General features: G+C 50.2%; 5 protein-coding genes across 5 annotated transcripts; all 5 read right to left on the bottom strand.

Annotated features, from left to right (window-relative positions):
• Positions 1–1,253: 1,253 nt before the first annotated feature.
• EV420DRAFT_657201 (uncharacterized protein) lies at positions 1,254–2,972 on the bottom strand. Its single transcript, XM_060482953.1, has 5 exons — positions 2,565–2,972; positions 2,352–2,515; positions 1,574–2,302; positions 1,363–1,508; positions 1,254–1,301 (listed from the first exon to the last, which is right to left on the bottom strand). The coding sequence occupies exons 1-4, from the start codon at positions 2,773–2,775 to the stop codon at positions 1,479–1,481; spliced, it is 1,134 nt and encodes a 377-aa protein (XP_060337553.1). The 5' UTR covers positions 2,776–2,972; the 3' UTR covers positions 1,254–1,301; positions 1,363–1,478.
• Positions 2,973–3,170: 198 nt separating this feature from the next.
• EV420DRAFT_1635996 (uncharacterized protein) lies at positions 3,171–4,053 on the bottom strand (the record flags this gene model as incomplete). Its single annotated transcript, XM_060476524.1, has 4 exons — positions 3,171–3,308; positions 3,361–3,558; positions 3,606–3,718; positions 3,768–4,053. The coding sequence occupies 4 exons, from the start codon at positions 4,051–4,053 to the stop codon at positions 3,171–3,173; spliced, it is 735 nt and encodes a 244-aa protein (XP_060337552.1).
• Positions 4,054–6,012: 1,959 nt separating this feature from the next.
• On the bottom strand, positions 6,013–7,115 carry EV420DRAFT_1758850 (WD40 repeat-like protein; the record flags this gene model as incomplete). The annotated part of the gene is made up of 3 exons (XM_060480570.1): positions 6,928–7,115; positions 6,649–6,874; positions 6,013–6,594 (listed from the first exon to the last, which is right to left on the bottom strand). The coding sequence occupies exons 1-3, from the start codon at positions 7,107–7,109 to the stop codon at positions 6,013–6,015; spliced, it is 990 nt and encodes a 329-aa protein (XP_060337551.1). The 5' UTR covers positions 7,110–7,115.
• Positions 7,116–9,977: 2,862 nt separating this feature from the next.
• On the bottom strand, positions 9,978–11,556 carry EV420DRAFT_1758848 (uncharacterized protein; the record flags this gene model as incomplete). The annotated part of the gene is made up of 10 exons (XM_060480569.1): positions 9,978–10,085; positions 10,147–10,371; positions 10,431–10,688; positions 10,746–10,815; positions 10,871–10,902; positions 10,960–11,042; positions 11,097–11,294; positions 11,347–11,398; positions 11,460–11,490; positions 11,525–11,556. 10 exons carry the CDS (start codon positions 11,554–11,556, stop codon positions 9,978–9,980), a joined length of 1,089 nt encoding a protein of 362 aa, XP_060337550.1.
• Positions 11,557–11,779: 223 nt separating this feature from the next.
• On the bottom strand, positions 11,780–18,824 carry EV420DRAFT_1699097 (uncharacterized protein; the record flags this gene model as incomplete). The annotated part of the gene is given in 13 exon segments (XM_060479470.1): positions 11,780–12,181; positions 12,257–12,333; positions 12,353–12,745; positions 12,777–13,009; positions 13,060–13,247; positions 13,299–13,399; positions 13,452–13,833; positions 13,853–14,484; positions 14,535–15,834; positions 15,883–17,389; positions 17,441–17,570; positions 17,624–18,222; positions 18,271–18,824. The coding sequence occupies 13 exon segments, from the start codon at positions 18,747–18,749 to the stop codon at positions 11,780–11,782; spliced, it is 6,423 nt and encodes a 2,140-aa protein (XP_060337549.1). The 5' UTR covers positions 18,750–18,824.
• Positions 18,825–18,878: the final 54 nt, after the last annotated feature.

Here is an 18,878-nt window from a genome sequence, read left to right as displayed (position 1 = left end):
CCACACATCCGCCTTCGATAAAAGCTTTGAAATCGGCCATGACACAAGGTATAGCATCGCGCTGAACCTGTATCCCTCCCGGGAATTCAAAGTCCTGCAACCGCTGTAGACAGCCGGACCAGGCAGAGTCCTTGGGACGGAGGAGAGCAAGACGACGAAGAGTCCTAGTCTCACCCCACATAATGAGGGTAAGGCAAGAAGTGAACAAATTGTCGGGCTCGTGCAGGTATTCCAACGATTGCTGGCATATCTGAACACCCAAATCTTTGGATCCCAGTCCTGTGACAACCAAGTCCAAGAATGTGGATAAAACGCGGCCGACCTGTGCGCGCAATTTTTCGAAGAGACTCGATACAAAATAAGCTAGGGTCTCGTTTGTGAAGGGAGTGTGTTGGAATAAATAAGTACCCAGCTCGTAAGCTGCATGATGATAGTCGTCATGGTATGGTGAAGCCCATGAAGCATCCTCAAAGGCAATTTGGACAGATTTAATGGCCAGTTGTGGTGTGCACCAGTCTTTGGCAAGGAACGGTGGGAGAGGGAACGTGGAATTTAATACTCGAAAGAAGCCAGTCAAGATAAAGGTCCGATCACGGCGAGCAAAAGCATCGTCAAATTCAGCTGATGAGATAAGCGCGTATAGCAATTTCAGGACAGCGTAACGATTACTGTCCAAAGGGACGATAGGTGTGCTATTGTCATATGATGGACATGAGCTGACACCCAGGAAATCGCCGATGGCCCGCAGAATCTTGATGAACAAAGTATCACAGAAGGGAGAGGCAGGGATGGCCATGCTTCGTATGGAGGGTGAGCCGGCCATGCTCAAAAGAAGATAGAGCCGTGAATCCTGAGGGGGAAATACATCGGTGGGATCCTGGCTGAAAATGGTGGGCTCAACACCTATGTGGTCTTGAAGTATGAACTCAGCGACATATTGGTACAAACACTGCTGAATCGCTGTCCGAAGGGTAGCCACAGCGCTACCTTCGCAAGGTATTTTCATCCCCTTACGTTCAATGACATCGGTAAGGGGGATGAAGTCGGCATTCCAATAAAATGGGGGTATCTCAGTGAATAATATCTGCATCACTTCGAGATTATCAGGACCCGATGGGAGAAGCTTCTGAAGCAGATATGCCCATACTATGGGTTGCAAGCGAAGAGCTGTAGGACCATCGGGTACGGTTTTCAGGTTGGATATGACCAGTTCCCGGATCTCTTTGCGGCAATCTGTCTGAACAGACAGAAGGCCGACGTAAATGCCAGGAGAGAAGCATCCCTTGGCAGGTCGTGGTATTCTAAACATATAGGGCAAGTCTGTGAAGCGGAGATGGGCTCGAAGGAGACGGTCCACCTTACTTTCGAGCACAGACACGTCTTGGCCTGAGACAAGGGTTTCAAGAAATGTAGAACATACAACCGAGATACGTGCTACACGACGCTCGAGAGATTTCACAGACTTGAGTGGCAAAGCGCTAGTTGATTCTACTACAATGTTCTCCACGCTGGGGTTGGACGACATGTGAATGAGCCACGCAAGTGCCTGCACATCCGTTTCATCGGCACTAACCTCGACAGCCACACGCTCAGCATCCCTTAGCGTGCGAACGGCAGAGGCTCCAGAGGGTGATATACGGGATGGCTGTGTCCAAAGATTGGAAACCGAAGAGATCAGCCTTGAACTGAAAAGACCATTGTGTAGGATATAGCTGTAGAGAGGGAATATATATTGCGACAGCGGAGTTTTGTAAGGACACGAGGGGTATAAGATCGGAAGGAAGTTGGTGACGATATAGGCGAGGAATGATATGAAGGTGATTGCTCCAACAACGCTTGCAATCGGCACGCGCAAGGGGACGATAAAAACAATCAATCCCACAAGAAACACAGCAAGCGATGCGCTCATCAGGACAGGAAGGAGTCCAATAATGAAGGCTACACCCCATTGCTCCAGACCCATGTACCGGAATTGACGTACACGGCATCTGTCGCGTGGTGTTCCCGATGGCACAGACATGTACTGGTGGATCCACTGTTTTGTCAATACAGCGAATAGGGCAGTAGTGAGACTCAGCGAGAGGCTCGTGAACCACAAGCCATTGACCCATAAGTCCGATGTTGTGGGACGAAAAGCGAGGTCTGAACGAGGGACGTCATTTACGAGAGAACCATTCGATGCGGAGCGTTGGACATTGATAAGCTCGATCAAAAGTGAGGCAGTGACCTCGCCGTAGTCAACTTGGAGGCTCTGTGATGTCTGAGCGACAAATGTTGTAACAACTGCTGAGAAAAGACCAGCCTTTTCTCCTATCAATGAAGGGATTCTCAATCTCTGCCATTGTACTCACAAAGACGAGTAGAACATCTAGCCCATCTCTCCACCCTTCTACCATCTCGCTATCAAATGGAGCACATTCTTCGAGGTATGTTCTCCACACCCTGGCAGTTGGCCCAAGCTCCTCGTACTGCTTATCCTCTGGGAATTTCTGTTCGTAGTCGAATGGATCATTCCCTAGACTCTTCATAAGACGAGCAGCCACGGAAGAGAAGAATAGACGCACCTCTGACAATATACTCAGGACGCTCCATGCCCATTGTCCTGCGCCTCGACTTGCGCCGTCGACGGCGGGAATAAGATGTCAAATTCTCGACCTCTGGAACATGATCATGGGAGATATGAGGAGTCTTCGAATGAGCTTCGCCCTCAGAGGCGTCGGACACCAATGAATGGCTGTCGTTCTCATGGTCCTGGGCAGCACGATCAGAAGACATGGATGTTAGGGTGGAAGCTGCATGCAAGGCGCATTCTTAGGAGCCTACATTCCTCTCCCACGGTCAGCAGCGAGGTCCTCATGTCATTTTGTTACTGGAGGAAGCACTGGCAAGCATGGACAACGGCTGTTGGACGACAGAATTCGGAGCAGAGTCTAGGCCCACAGCGTGGAGCTTGTTCTGGGCACGTGTGAATTTCACAGATTTCAGCCCCTGGCATCGATTCAGTCTGTCACCCCCTTCTTCTCCCTGAGCCACAATTCCCATCCCAATCTCAAAACGGACGGTTTACTTAACGCGACTCGGAATGTGTTTGTTGTAATAATAGCTCGTATATATAGTTGTGCATTACTCTTATATAAATTATTATTAACAATAAACATAGCTAGAGGGCATCAAACAAAGCAATCAACCCATGGTCTATGGTGGTTAGGCGATATCGTGAACGTATTCTCCGCTCTGTGGATGTCTTCGACGATTGAAATCCCGGCTAGTCGCTCGAGAACGGTAGCAGTAGAAGACGCCCAACCTAACTGGCAAGCAACTTAATTAGATGGAAGTATGAGGGGGAAAGACAAGACGAACCTTCCTTCTCGCCGCATCCGTCAGTCCTCCTCTTATATACCCCTGGTTTTCATTCCCAGTCGTCTTGGAAATATAACCCAGTTCGATATCGGTCTTCCTCTCCCCAGCCGCTAAATCGATCGTCGTCAGCCCGTTGCGAAGGCTGGTAGTGTCCACATTCCCTGAGAGTATACACCGGTAGTTGTCTCTCGCCAAAACCTGATTTGGAGGCTCAGCTGAGAACTTGAAAGACACTCTTTACTTACTAGCTTTTTAGCATCACTACCGGTGGATTGCGACACATTTGAGAGGGCTGCGATATCGATGCTTTCTGGCGGTGACTCTGGTTGGACCCTACGCGTCGGTACCGGGCCCTTAACTAGTTGCAATGAACGTCATCATCCTCAGGACTCGAGACGCGGACATACACACCCTAATCATGCCCATAACATACAAATACGCCAACCCTGCCATAAACTCAGCATTACCATCACAACCCGATATCTCTCGTGCTATAGGAGAGCCTGGGTGATGAATAAGTGCATAACCTAGGACTCGAGCTGCAACTTGAGGGCTGAATCTAAACATGGCCGCGGGTTCGGAAGATACGTCCCAACTACGAAGAGCTTCGAGGGTGAGGCAGGATTCATATGCTGTGTGTTCATATGTATGGGAGAGGGGGTCGAAGGGGTTTGGTGGGAGGGGCGAAGGCATGGTGATGGTGGTCACTGGTGGTGCCAGTAAAGTTGAAATTTGGCTCCTGGCCAGAAATAGAAACGTCCCCATGATGCCGAGTGAGGAGATTATCCTTGCCCAGCGAAATGAGCCGTGGAAGGATACTGCCATGATTACGCCGCCCATGCAATAACGCGTCAAGGCCCTGCAAAACATCATATAAAACCGCTGCCTCCCGTCTATCACCAACGTGCGCATCATTCAGGCCTCCCTGAGGAACTCCCAATCTCTGCTTTTATTGTCAGTGAACCTGAACAAAAGTGTTATACATACAACAAGAAGTCGGACAACAAGGGATCCACGAACCAAAGACCAACGAGACGTGATATCTTCGAGCTCTTTTGTCGTAGCCATTCGTGTGAGATTTACGCCGCGCATACATCTTGACTACATGTTGAGGAAAATCCCAGCGAGAGTGGTATACAGAGTGCATGGTGACGAGCTGAAGTGAAGAAGGGAATTACGGCCCGTGTGCAATTCGGACGGACATCCGCTTATAATATCCACAAATCTACTTCCCTCACTGCCCTGCTCCGTACTCTCTTCTTATCTTACAACTCTCTTGGCCCTTAGCTTCATTCTTCTAGATGCTGGCATCTACGTTCGGTACCTACCTGGAATTTTTTTGGCGGTCCGTGCAAGGACTTTATGTATGACTCCCGGTGGGAATCGCTTTATTCTTGAAATGCTCCCTCACCTACTCGAACTCGTCATTTCTTCCAACACTGAGAAAATTTATTTCGGTTCTATAGCTACTCGCTTTGGACAGGTATACTGCGACCGCCGACAAGAGTCCCGGATGATCGTTCTGCAAGCGCTCGACTCTCAACCGTTCATCGACATCGATGATGCGCGTAATGGTTCCTAGGTATATGTTCTCAACTGTATCTCCCTCTTGTGAGTGAGTCTGACGTTTTTTTAGGAAGAGGTGCCTAATGCTAAGACACCACCGTGCACACTCTACCACCAAAGAATTCGTCTATGTAATCATCGCTGGAGAGCTTGGAGTCAGGACACGGGACAAATCCAGTGTCCAGTACGCGTGATGTATATTCTTTTTGCCCAAGAACAAAAATGAAATACTAAAGCCAACAATAGGTTGGACAGTGTCCATTCGTGCCGCGGCGCCGTGCTTATGTTCCTTCCAGCTTCCAATATTTCCTCCAAGTCACAAAAAAAAAAACAGGCAACGAGCGAGTTCGTGATTTATCCCTGTCGAGAGGGATTGTGAAAATTTTCGACCAAGCTGAAGCGTCTCAAAAATAGGCGAAAGAAGTCATATCTATATCAACACCCACAACACAACTACGACCCCTTCACAAGCCATCTTTTCTTGCCTAGTCCCTTTGCGTGACGCGTCCTCGACCCCAACCTCCATGAAAATGACCCTCTGCTCGAAGACCCCTACCCTCTTACGCCGCATAGATGATACTCAAACTCAATGCCAAGGTCCTCCACTGCAAAGATGGTCTTCGGATGGGGTCCCATGCGATTTAGAAGGCCGGAAGAGAAGATGGTGCTCCATCCGTTCCGCTCAACATGTATCCCACAGGAATAGAAAATATATCTCGTCTGGTATCAATCCCTCCGAGCTCTCTTATTAAGCTTATGAAAGTGTCGGGGCAATCGTATTCTCGCGATGTACCAGAGAGTTGACTGCCCCCTGACAAAGGCTTTTTAAAAAGGACCCTGCCCGTGGAGAAGGAAGCGCTATACTACTTGGAACTGACAAATTTTGGCCACCCCTACGATCATTACGCCCACCTGGAAGTTTCTCTAAAAGATTGAAGACTCGGAAACGCATCCTCTTCCCGTGAAGAGGGCAAAAGGGCAAGCGAATTCTTGAGTTGGTATTGCAGTCGAAGGGAAAGCGACATCAAAATCAGAAATGAAATTTACGTTTTGTTCGATTCTAGTAATACACACTACTACTTTACACTACACCCGAAAGATATTAAGCCTACTATCCCATGCACAAGTAGCCAACACCCCCTCCTCATACAAACTCCACCCACACCCAACCACAAACTCGGTATGGGGATCATGTATATACACCAACCTATCCCTATTCCAGACCCTACACGTCATATCATAACTCGCACTAGCCAACACATCCGGACTATGCGGACTCCACTGCACCCTCCTCACCGCATACTCATGCCCCGCCAACTGCACCTCACACTTGCCCCCCACCTCCCCTCCAACCATCCGACAATCCCACACCCTCACCGCCTTATCCACCCCACCGCTCGCCAACACGAACGGCCGGTACTTGTTCCAATCCAGCGAGAGGACCTCCCCTCCGGATACGGGGACCGTCAGAGCCGGGGCGGTGAGCGGGGCGGTGAACGAGTTGGATGTGGGCGCGTAGGAGGGCGAGCGGAGATCAAAGAGCTTGATGGTCCCGTCCGTAGAGCACGTCGCAAGTACGGCGGGCTGGTATGGTGAGAAGAGCGCTTGGTAGACGCATGCCTGGTGCGCGTGGAGCGTCGAGACCGACCGGGGGCGATCCGGAGTCCACTACACCGCGAGGTTAACAGAACTTGAATATAACAGAGACAGCGGGCGGCATACGAGTTTAACCTTCCCATCCCACGAAGACGATGCGAAATTCTCCTTTTGGAGGTTGGACCAGTCGACGGAGAATACCTCCCGGGTATGCTCCTGCCACGACGCAATGGCGAAATTGTTGAGCATAATGTCCCAGAGGCGGATCGAGCCGTCCCCTGAGGCAGTGACGAGTTGGTTTTCGTGGATTTCGGACCAGGCGAGGTCGTAGAGGCCGTCTTGGGTCTCGAAGCTCCTTGGGGGTTAGCATCAACTTGAAAATTTGCGGTAGGGAGAGCTGCTTACTATTTGTCTACATGTAATTCGGGTGTAGTAGAGACGATATGAAGCCGCCCATTACCGACTAAGCCAAAGTTGGCGGAAGAGGCGAGGGCGAGGCGGTTGGCGTGGAAGGGGGACCATGCGAGGGAGTAGTGTGCGAAACCTGGTGTTTGGAGGATGGATGGCGGGGGTTTGCGCCCGAGCATGGCGGGAGGGAGGAGCAACTGGGCGGAACTATCAGTGTGATGATGGCGGGAGGAAGAGCATGATTAGATCCGGCTAATAGAAACGCGCTAATAAGTTGCCGGCTAACCCTATATTCATTTTATTCCGTACTTGTTGGTTACTTACTAGACGTTCTTTCCTCTTGCCCAAGAGTTTTCGCTCGCCACCTTTGGATTGTGCGTTCCAACTCGCCAGTTCGTCGCGATCATGGAGAGGTGTAAGAAATGTTCGATGCATGGACTTTGATTACCAGAAGGGAAAAACAACTGGCCTCCGTGAGTTGTCTTCAACCTTTTTTTTCTTTCCTTTCTTTCGTCTGACCCAGGAATCATGGGCCAGCTTGATACTAAGAACCTCCACTTACTCCCAAGATTCTGGCCTCAGCGCTTGGCTTGGAACGGCGAGTCTGACTCAAAGGTTCAACGTTCAACGTTCAACGTTCCAACCGCAACAAGCCTTGCCACCACCATGCTCAACTTCGACCCCTCTCGATTCGTCTTCCCCCCCCACTACTCACAACCCCTCCCTGCTCCTTCACCGCCCTCCATCACCAACACCCAAGGTCATCGAATCACTATCAGCAATGGCCTGCTATGAATCCACAGATGGCAGGCCGACTCTTGGGCTACATGTTACTCGAGGAGCCTATATCTTGGAGCGCGACCGACACCACTGCGTCCTATCCGGCTGGGATACTTCAGCTATCTCCAGTGGACTGAACCTCTGCTCCGAAGTGACGTTTCATGCGGGAATGTCGATTAACGTCGCTCGTATCATACCCGTCAAACGAACTGCCAAGGCCAAGGTACGCATCCACATCATCCCTCGTCCAGCTAATGTATGTAGCGAGCTGAACATCCATACGCGATTCGGACGGACAGACATCTTCTCAGTGACCATGATGGTGCTTAATAGCTTCCCTCCATGCACGCTTCGCACTGCCGTTGAGGTAAATAAATCGTCGTTTCTTTCATGGCGTAAAAAATAATTTTTTACTAGGGCCCAGCCGAACACATAGGATCGAGGGGGTGTGCTGAGAGTAATCCGCTGACCTCTTTCGAATGCTCATCCTAGCCCGGCAATTCACAGGGGCTGCGCATTTGTTGGGTGCGGGGTGGTATGTTAATGAGTTGGTGGGTTATGAGTGAATAGTAGCATCTCTTGCGGGTGCCGGTTGTGATGAATGAGTGTTGATGAGGTGTTGATCCCAAGTTCGTGAGTTCAGGTCCTGGGCAGATGAAACTTTATGGCAGTCTACCCTAACCTCTTTCTTCTTGATACCACGCTGATCCGAGTCCGTTGGTCGTACCTCTTTTTTTAAATTTCTAGCAAGGCCCTCCCCCTTGATCGCTTGTTCCTAATATGAGAAGGGTCACTATCACGGACCTTTCAATCGCTGGGTTTCGAAGTTGCATCTGGGAATGTGTTGACATCACGACGAGCCATCCACACTACTCCGTTGGTCGTACCTCTTGGACTTGCACAACGCCGAGGGTTTACTTTATTTCTGGCAAGGCCCCCTTGATGTCTTGTTCTTGTTCTTGTTCCTAGTATGAAAGAAGCTAGCGATTAGGACGTTCTCGGGGACCTGGGATTTTCACGCGCTGCTTTATCCAATGGCTAAACTGGAGTTTGGATCTAGAGTCAACCACCCGCTATTAGGAAGTTATCTCTCATCACCCGAGTGTCGCATTTCGCATGTGGGGCTTTCAGTGCTGTGTTCTTGTTTATCACAGTCCGGTGGAGACACTGTCAATGGATGATCTGCTCGCTGTTTCTTCAATTGAATCCTCGAAGGCGGCATTTTGATGATTCACCGCTCAACAAGGTTGCTTGTTTCCGTTCTGGTAAGACGGTAAGTGGATGTAATGATCGTGGCGGCCAATGTCTATCCATCCTGATTTATCAATCCTTCTTCAACTGAACCGCTTGTTCTCTTGTATTTTAAGCGTTCTCGTTATCAGGAAAAAAAAAGTTATGGCAACCGTCTGTAAATTTATGTCAGCATGTCCCGTCTCCCGTCCCGTCCACGTCCCCACGTCTTTATCGCATCAACACGCCGAGACTCGTTAATTGGTGACTTGGCGGCAGATGGGCTCTCTTGGACGTTTTTTTCACCCTCGAGGGAGGGTCCAGAAGGTGGAGATAGTGGTACCCTCATGTCGCGGGAAGACACCTCGGAAGCATTGGACGTGGACGTGGCTTCTTTATATATCACGCAGCACCCCCCCAAAGGGATGTTGTCACCGTCCTTGCTGTGTTCATCGGCCGGGATCATCTGCTTCGGGCTCAGTAAGTATTTAGTCTACTTTGCCGATCTCTGGTTTTTTTTTAGAGAGAGACAGAGAGATCTCTTGAAATTTCTGCCTGCCTCGTTGTGGGGCCTAGGGTCGAATTTGTGTTTGATCGGCTTTAATAATCTCTCTCTCGAGTATTCAATTCTCCGTTTGGTTCCTCTTTCCGAGTTCAGGGAGAATTAGCCGCGACGTCGTATGAAAGCTCGGGCCTCGTTAAAAATGAATACGAATATCATATGCATATGCACGTCGGCTGAAATCTCACACCGAAATCTCCAGAGAGAATGAAGAAGCAGAAAGATGAGGCGGGATTTCTTTGAACGAGGTAGGGTGGGTGATGTGGCGTACGAGAATCTTTTTCTGATTCGGTCATCGGATGCCAGGCAGTCGAAATTCTTCACCGCCATCCTACGAGACGTGGCTTATTCGAATGGTGTACGTTAGCAACCAAGCGTGGTTCTTTCGTGGCGAATCAAATTTCAAAACCAGACCTCTGGGTTAACATGGGTAGGTGGGGTATATACAATGGGGGTAAATAATAATGATAACAGCTCATGGGTACAGCTCAGCACTTCTTCTTCTATGTCGTGACGCTTCTGGGTGTGTGTGTTCTTTTTCCGCTAGTGGGTCATCGCTTTCATTCCGGAACTTGGTGACGGTCTAAAATAAAACGAAGATGAGGCAAAGGGCTCCAAGGGAGTGAGAAAGATAAAAAACCCACATTATTGTCCAACTCCAGATCAAGATTAGATTGGGATGTCCCGGATGTGGTCGTTTCGTGGGCGGAGACGGATATGGTGTGATGTGGCGCTCTGCTATGCCGGTGTATAGGCATGGTGGCAGATGTGGTGGCGTTGAATGAAGTGGTTGTGAATGATAGTGAATAGTCGTCTGATGCGTTGCCGATGTCTCTTCCGCCGACGAAGCGTATGCGGGCATTGAATATCTGGGGGGTTTACTCTATGAGCCACATAAATAAGGACGGCAACGGCGAAAATAACTCACCACTAGGAGACTGTTGGAGTATAATTTGGAGAGAGCTATTGAAGGCGCGAGGTGATAGTTGTTATGCTTATACGCAAGGAAGAAGGCCAAGTCCAGGATCGCAAAAGTCGCACACACGGCACCCGTTTCGACCGTTATCCTGACAAATTTGGCGAGGATAACACTGGTGGATCGGAAACCGCTCTTTGACCGGTTGAGGTAGTAGATCATGCTTGCCGCAATGATCACATTACAGAGTGCGGTTCCCCCCAGCCAGACCTAGAGGTAAGTGTCAATGACAGTGTCCTTTTGACGCTACAGGCAAGTTCTGCGGACCGCGGTTGTCTTTTCGTTATGCTCCTGGACCTTGGAAATGATTCCGATGAAATGGGTGGAGACACCTGACCTATATAGGATTTCGTTACTAAGGCAGGTTCAAACCTATTGAATCCCTTACGAACCAAATGCCAGCAATGCCTTCTATGATAGCCAGCTAACATAAGGATGATTCATCAGGAGGGATATCATAAACGCCGACTACAACACGCACCAAGACGACAAGTGTAGGTAGCCACCACTTTTCACTAAACATCCATATCCGCCAGGCAAAGAATGTTTGGGCAGAAACACTGACTGATGACGCAACATAAGCTAGCAGGTTGAAAATTTATAAGTCAGACGACGCACTGATAGAGCTCATCACCGGCCCGCTAAACCATAACCAGCCGACCTTGTCCAGATCATCCGTATCGCCCCACTCCGTACCGAAATTTCGAAAGGCATCCCGTGTCGTGAGGATAGTCTGCAGGAACTCGAGGGTGTACGCTACAGCGACGATAGTTTTTGGTACCCATCTGTCGTGGGGGAAGGCGAGGTAATATATGTCTACGGGCTGGGGTAAACGCGATCGAGGGATCGAGGGAAAGGGGGGACTGACATGCTTGGACTGTTAATGCACCAAATAGACCCCAGTTGAAGAAATGGCCTAACTAGCTACAAGACGTGGGTTATTGGGATAGTGCTTGATACTGGGGGGGTGCTGCCGCGTACCAACGGTCCTGTTCTTAGTGCAGGTTGGTGCCTAAGCAACGTGAGGACAAGTGGGAAAGACTTACATTTCGGCTATTGGGACTTCAGAGCCGGACATGAGGAAGGGGACAAGGACGTTCTGTACAGCGTCCGATCGGCATATATATACCTGGTGGATCCTGCGCGTTAGACATAAAAAAGGCTACGTTATTCCGATTACCGTAGTGGTCCGTTCAGGGTCCCGAAGAAGCTCCGTCGTCAGAATTTTTGCCTTCACAGAACCGGTATGATGTTATTAATGTGCAAAAATAAGTATGATATACAAGACTAGGTTACGGATGTCATGATGTCGTTGGCTGGACGTCCCTCCTTTGGTTATAAATATCCTCGTCGACAGTGTTCCTCGTCAAGAACCTCCACACATAAACATGCTTTTCCTGTCCATAGCGAACTAGCCGGCCCACAGCCTGCGTCTCGCAAGCCTTGTAGATCTCTTTTGAGGGTGCAAGTAACGGAGACAAGAAAACGGCATGATTGGCTGATGTCAGATTAGCCCCACTAGCGCTTTCGTCCATGACATTCAAAAGAAGTACGCGTTCTTCGCTCTCGTTTTGGAATGTTTCGAGGTTCTTGCTCTTCTGATGCGCAGTTCCCCTAATCTCGAGGAACTTGATTTTGTTATAAGTGAAGGCTTCGGTCACCTTTTTCATGAGATCAGGGAACTGGACGAACACCAGAACTCGCTCAGTTTTTGGGGATCTCTTTGCTGAAGGGGCTTGATGATTAGATGTTTGAGATGGATTGATGAGGCAACTTACTTGAATCAAATTGACGACCTTCTCGAGTTTCATCCCAAAGTGCTTGCCCTGCCCGTCCCGACCCTCGTCGTCGATACCTAAAGTGTCGGCTTTGACCTACATTCAGCACCCGCGCAGCACTCTTGCACGCCCCAGATGCGGCGTAGACGCACTCTTCCCGCTCGGCGCACGTTCTGACGCACTCCAAGCATCCCATATGCCCACAGGAGGAAAGCACCGCCACCTCGCTAATCGGTAGCTTCTGCCGTTCGCATTTTGGACAGTTCACAATCGGTGGCTCCTCTCGCTGCTTCTGAAGATCGCGCACGACTGTGAAATACCGGAGGGAACGAACTCGACCAACCAACTCCTTCGTTAGTCGCCGGATTTCGTGTGTCTTCTCACGATGTTCCCAAACTTGGGCTTTCGTCTTCTCGCTGAGATTGACGTCCTCTCGCTTCGCTTTGCCCTTTACGACACCAACGCCAGCCTCGTCTAGGAGTTCGATGACTATCTCAGGTCGCCTCCTTGTCGTCAACACCTTCGCTTCTGCATACTCGGATCCACTCGTGGAACATGGATTCACTTCCGACGTTGCTAAGACTCTTTTCTCTCTTCACGCCATCTTTCACCGCCTTGAGGAGGTCCGCCTTACACTCGTCCAGCTGCTTTTGGCGCTCTCCCACGATAACGTCGCAGGCCTTCATGGCGTTTTCATTTGAGGTTTCCAGATCAAAGTGTGAACAGCGCTTGAGCAACGCTTCCTCCGCAGATCTGTGGCGTGTCAGAAAATGAACTTCGCAACCAAAAATGAATTTACATACTTGCTTTCGCCAAGGGATTTGGCGAGCCGTTTCTCTCGGTCACTTTCTGTTTTCTTGCCGCGTTTGATGGTCATATCAAGGGCACGTAAGTGATGCTCTAGTTCCAAATAGATGGCACGTTCTGCAGCGGGTAGAATGATATCGACAACCTTTTCCGTCCATGGAATCTCGTCAATCTCGGCGATATTCTGGAGATCGCGTCAGGATCCTGATAGTCTCGGAAGCAGCTGGTTACATACCTGGCGAACGAATTGGTCGAGGAAAGCCTGCCCGAGTTCATGCCGATGTGCATGCCACTCAAGACTATGGACTTCCCGAAAAGAGTGAAATTTCTCCACCTCTGATTGAAGATGAGCTGGCAAAATCATTACTATAGAAATGGAAGACTATACCTGTCTGTTCTCGCCGGCGCCTCTTGACCTCAGCGGACTGGCCTTCTCCATCATCATCTACACCAAGATGAATGTTCAGGAATGCAGCGATCGTCTTCAAAGCAGCAAAGTCATGAATGGGCGGGGTACCGGAGAGAACCCAATGCCGCTCAGCCGTCAGGTTGGTAACAAGTGAATGCACTTTCCCATCGAGATACGTATACTCATCAACGACTTTGCGAGCGAAGTGGAACATTTCCAAAGGAGGCGCGCGCATCTGTGTCCAATCTTTGCGAACGGGCTTTGACTCTAACTTCCACGGATCATTATCGACACGTTTCTGCTTTTTGGCAGGATCGTTCGCCCTCATCCCCAGCCTTGCGCTTCGTCGGCTTTTTAGCAGCTTTCTTAGGTTCATCGACATCCATATCCTCGTCTTCCGTAGCCGCATTAGAAGATACAGAGGGCCTTCGTGCTTTCGGTTTCGGCTTCGGAATAGTCTTCTTGGAAGGCTTCTTGGGAACGTCTTCTTCGTCTTCCTCCTCATCATATTCATCCGATGACGGGACCGAAGTGGGTGACGACTCGCCGTCATCGTCATCGTCCACATCTGAGGCCTCCATCTCGAAATCTTCGTCGTCGTCCGAAACAGCGCGTTTGCTTTTTCGGCCGCCTTTCTTTGTCTTTTCATCGACCTTCTTCGCCAATCCGCCGACTTTCTTAGACGTGATAACAGCTTCGCTGGAAGTGCTGTCTCCTTCGTCATCCGATAAGATCGTCACCTTCTGTGACGCAGCAGCACGCCGCTTCGGCCGCCTGTTGGTGTCGGAATCGCTCTGCTCCGCAGCCGTAGGAGAGGATGCCTCAGAAGAAACATTTCGGCTCAGTCTAGGGATAACCACTTCGACCTTCTTGAACTTTTTGGGAGACTTCGCCTTTGCTGCCCGGGCCGCCTTCTTCTCGGCTTCCTTTTGGTCAGCTGCATCACGATAGGACTTGCCCTTCAGTCTCTTCGACTGAATGGCTGCTGCAATTCGTTCCGCTTCCTCTTCAACTAGAACAGACCATCAGTATAGAAGGGCGTCGCATTAGGTAAAAACGTACCCCGCTTCTGGGCATCCTGTATTTCTTGCATAACGGCTTCAGAACCTTTGTCTTGAAGTCTATCGGTTTGGGCCTTCAAAGACTCCAGAGCTTTCCGAAGATTAGCATTGAAGTGCCTGCCCTCTTTCGAAGGAAGAGCGCCCGCCGCCGCTAGAAGCTGGAGGTTGTCGAGGTAGACATTACTCTTGAAAAGGTTGGACGCAACGACAACAATGTCAGCATCTTGGAAATCCTCAATTGTCGCGGAGTTGAGGTTTGATACGGTGGAAAGAACTAGTACTGTGAATCCCTTCTTCGTAAATTTACGGACCTCTGAGTCCCATTGCCTTGTTAAGTGGGGCGGCACGACAATAAGGGTCGACTTCAGTAGGATCTTCCCCTTGACACGGCCCATGGCATTGAACTCTTTCTCGACGTCCTTAGCGGCACAGTCAATAAGACCGAGTGTGATAGCCGTCTTTCCGTAACCAACTTGATCGGCTAGCACACCTCCACGGATATGAACCGGGCGCTGCGCACGTCCTTCTGCTCTCCATCCCAACGGGTCCAGAATGCTCTCCGAGATCTCTTCTTCGATGAAAGGCGCTGCATTTCGAGACTCCTGCTTCAGCATCCATTCTAAAGATCGGAGTTGCTCCTTGCGAAGCGGAACCTTGAAGCTGGGCGGCTGCGCATGTTCCTTGTCCAATTTGTTGCTGGAGATGACAAATTTGGGAAGGTTCAGGCTGACAACAGGGGTAAAGTTCATGTTAAGGCGCCATGAAAGAGTCGGCTTTTCAGTTCGACCAGTCTTGGGAAGACGGGAGAGCGCGCGATGAAGAAGAGATGGGATGTTGACCCCGATTCGAACGATACCAGTGTTGTCCTCCGTTAGCTTCAGCTGTGTGATGAATGGACTGGGCCTCCTCTTGAGCCTGCGTTCGTATTCCCCTGCTTCGACAGGATCCTCTACAGGGACGACTTTCTTGTTCACTTGTGTCCAATGTATATGAGGCGCCGTAGGAGCACATCGCTCGCAGTTACACTGCCCCTCTGGCAAAGTTACATCTTGCCACGAGCTGAAATTATTACCAGCGTCGCGGATACGCTCCAAGAGCCATGCCAACGCCTTGAAAGTGCCACGTTCATGGATCTTGTCCACCTCCTGCCATGATCCACGCGGCCATTCCGGTCCAGCATGATTCTTGAGTAGGACCGTGCACGTAAGAAGGGCGGTCGCACTCCGACAGGCATCATCTGAGATTGGGATCTCAAGTCCTTTGGCAGGGACGGAAAACTTCGCATCATTGCTTTGTGAAGCCTACGGGAGAGGTCAGCAGGTGGGAGTTTGAATAAAATATTGGCTTACCGTTAAATGAACATTCTCTGCCCTTACCCACTTACAAGGGGTGCGACAAGACACCTCTTCCTCCTCCTCGTTGGAGCTTTGCCGCCACGAAGGAGACAATTTCGCAATGATAGGTCGCGCTTCACCGTATTGATGACGGCGTCTGCTAGTGGAGAATACGAAGCTATCCTCCGAGTCACTGGTTCGGTGGGGATCCATAAGCATATACAGGGGTGGTAAAGTTCCTTCCCCTGACATTCTCTTATGTAGCGCCCCGTTCGCGGTACCACAACGATCATGAAGCGTATAAACCCCAGAAATATCACGATCGAGTTTGGGGACATCAGAGTTGGCAACTGACACCCGCAAACGTGAAAAGACCGTTTTGTTCCTGAAGGTATCTTCAGTAAGGCCCAGACGTGCTTCCCATGACGGTACCAACTCTCCTTCCCCTTTCACCTTGACGGCGATAGATGAATTATGAGGGAGAGCGAAATCCCAGCTGCCAGATAATAGGCTCTCAGCACAAGTGAATCTGCCCACCGGCATTTCCAACAACTGACGTATCTCGGCATTCGCAGGCTCGTGCTCTTCCGGTTTCGCAAATAAGCGCCATTCCGTTTGCTGAGGATGCAAAAAGAGCTCCAGTGTCGCCTCAGGTGACTGATACACAGCGCTCCAATATTCTTGTCGCTTGGGTTCCACAAAGCGCAGCTCAGACTTGGCTGCGCGAGAAACTGCAGCACACCAGCTCGACCATCGTGCCTCTGGAATCTTGACGTTGGCAGATGCCTTCAAACCATCAAGCACTTTCTGGCTAACACCCGAGAATGAAATCGACATGGGAAGCATGGCCTTTAGTTCCTTGGCGAAATCCGAAGGCGGCAACCTAGGATTCTTCGTAGAAAAGACGATAGGCTCCGGGTTATGCTCAGGACGACCACCACACTTCTTACAGTACGGTGTACCGCAATCCTTGCAGCGAAAGAGCTCCCGGGTAGTCATGTCTGTCCGTCCCTCACACTCACAAAGACGCGCACTTTTTTCTGCATCCTTCAAGAGGTCGATCAATGACCGATTGCCAGTCGCAGAAAGATCGAGGGGCTTCTCGACAAGCTGATCTTCACCGGTAATACGGTCCTCCATAGCTACAGCATCTTCAGCGGGACGATCGATTTCCATTGGTGTCTCGACGTCCGTCTGGGTTCCCCGCTTTGACTCGTAACTCTCCAAATCATCTCCAGCCTTGAGAAGCTTCTTCCCACAGACCAGTGCAGCCAATATACAAGACCCGACGACCGTCGTGGACATGGCATTGCCTGCTAGATCCGCCAATTGATCCTCCGTTTCACGCGTCAAGAGTAGCTTATCCACAGGAAGACCCTGCATCGACAAAGCTTCTAAGCCAACCATCGGCCCACCGCGGTTGGTGATGTATGGAATCATGGAGGGAGTAAGACATGGGCAGATTCCAACTTTATTGGAGCCTATGGTGCGATCGACGTTCTGAGAAAGATTCCAAACTTGGCTACAAGGAAACATTAATGATGACCTCCCCACGTTCGAGGAAGTGACTTACGTCTTGTACGAAGGGTCGATGCCTTTCTTTGCATCTCGCAGGACACTGATATCCATCAAGTCCCAAACTCGCTCCACTTGTCCGACACCCCAGTCTCCCCAAGCAAAATCCGGAAGTTTGCAGAAGCCACCTAACAGTAGATCAACTTAGTTATAAGAGCCAGGGAGAAAGCCGTAACAATACCTTCATCCCAACTCGTAAGAGGACGCTTCGATCCGAGACCCTCCTCTAGTCTTGCTCGCTGATGCCGAGACTCGCAACGACTCCAATCGGTTCGTCCTGTGCGTCGATCAAGGGCATTATAGCTTTCTTGCACGAGCTTTTGACGAGCGTGATGTATACGAGGATCGTCAGAAGCTAACAAAAAAGCGTCCAGAGTGGAGGATGCAGGCCGCTTGAGTTTGTTGGTAACGTAATCCTTCCACTCATCAGGAATAGAGGAATTTTTCTTGTCGACTGCGATCAGGTAAACTCTGGTGCGTGTATGGGGAATATAGTACTGTTTGGTATCGACACGGGAAAAGGATGCGCTATAGCCATGCGCTTCAAACTTCTCTTGTACCCGGGACCATGGAGCAGAGCATACGTTCTCGAGTATGACAATGGGCGGCCTATGGTTGGTAACCCAGGACATCATACCACGGAACGTACGTCCAGATTCGCCATTCGCATCGATGTCCTGCTTTTCGTTGTTGAGATTGGAGTAATCGACGCACGAGGTACCAGCCACTAAGAGATCAACATCGCCTGGTACCGGTGCTAATGCACCGTATGCAGTGTGGCTACAGTTAAATTAATAATCAGTTACTATCCAAGATGATAGAACGCACGCTTCAGCATTGCCCAGCTCGCAGACATCACGAAAGAGGATGGGAGGATGAAAGTTCCTCTCAATGTAAGCCTGTTTGAAAGGTTCTATTTCGCACGAGAACACATGTTCAATTTCGAAGTTGACGCCGTGTTGTTCTAGTATTGACTTCTGGATAAGTTCGAGGGCTAGAAGAGGTGATTCGGTGCCAGAACACATTGTCGCGACGCGCAGCTTACGTCCTGAGATGTGATCAGCGACCTGCTTGATACGGGGTATCCGGCTGACGAGATCGGAGAAAATGGCGGGTATATCGTGAATAGGTGGCAGATCCGACGCGTCTGGCGCGGCAGATTTAGTCCCTTTTTTAGTGGGAGCAATGGAAGCGTCGTCATCATCGTCCATATCGACATCGGAAGAAGGGTCATCCTTCTTCTTGGATCCACTAAAAAATGATGTGATGGACTGCTGTCCTTTGGACTGGCTCTTGCCCTTGACCATGGTTGGTGTTGGTGAGAGAGAAAGAGAAAGACGGTGTCACAAACGCGTGACGTCACAGGCATCACTTGCCCAAGGGGCCCAAGGTCACGCCGGTCACGCCGTTGCGTATTCTTCGCCTTTGTCATTTTG

The sequence above is a fragment of the Desarmillaria tabescens genome, assembly GCF_030435595.1.
Source record: "Desarmillaria tabescens strain CCBAS 213 chromosome Unknown EV420scaffold_3, whole genome shotgun sequence".
Lineage (NCBI taxonomy): Eukaryota > Fungi > Basidiomycota > Agaricomycetes > Agaricales > Physalacriaceae > Desarmillaria > Desarmillaria tabescens.
This window is presented reverse-complemented; position numbering and strand designations above follow the sequence as displayed.

Excerpts from the sequence above, each read along its gene's own strand:
- EV420DRAFT_657201 (XM_060482953.1), bottom strand. The coding sequence starts at position 2,775 with ATGTCTTCTGATCGTGCTGCCCAGGACCATGAGAACGACAGCCATTCA. Across the intron at positions 2,303-2,351 it reads TAGATGTTCTACTCGTCTTT|GCTGGTCTTTTCTCAGCAGT; the intron begins GTGAGTACAATG and ends ATAGGAGAAAAG. Across the intron at positions 1,509-1,573 it reads CTGAGCGTGTGGCTGTCGAG|CGTGGAGAACATTGTAGTAG; the intron begins GTTAGTGCCGAT and ends GTCCAACCCCAG.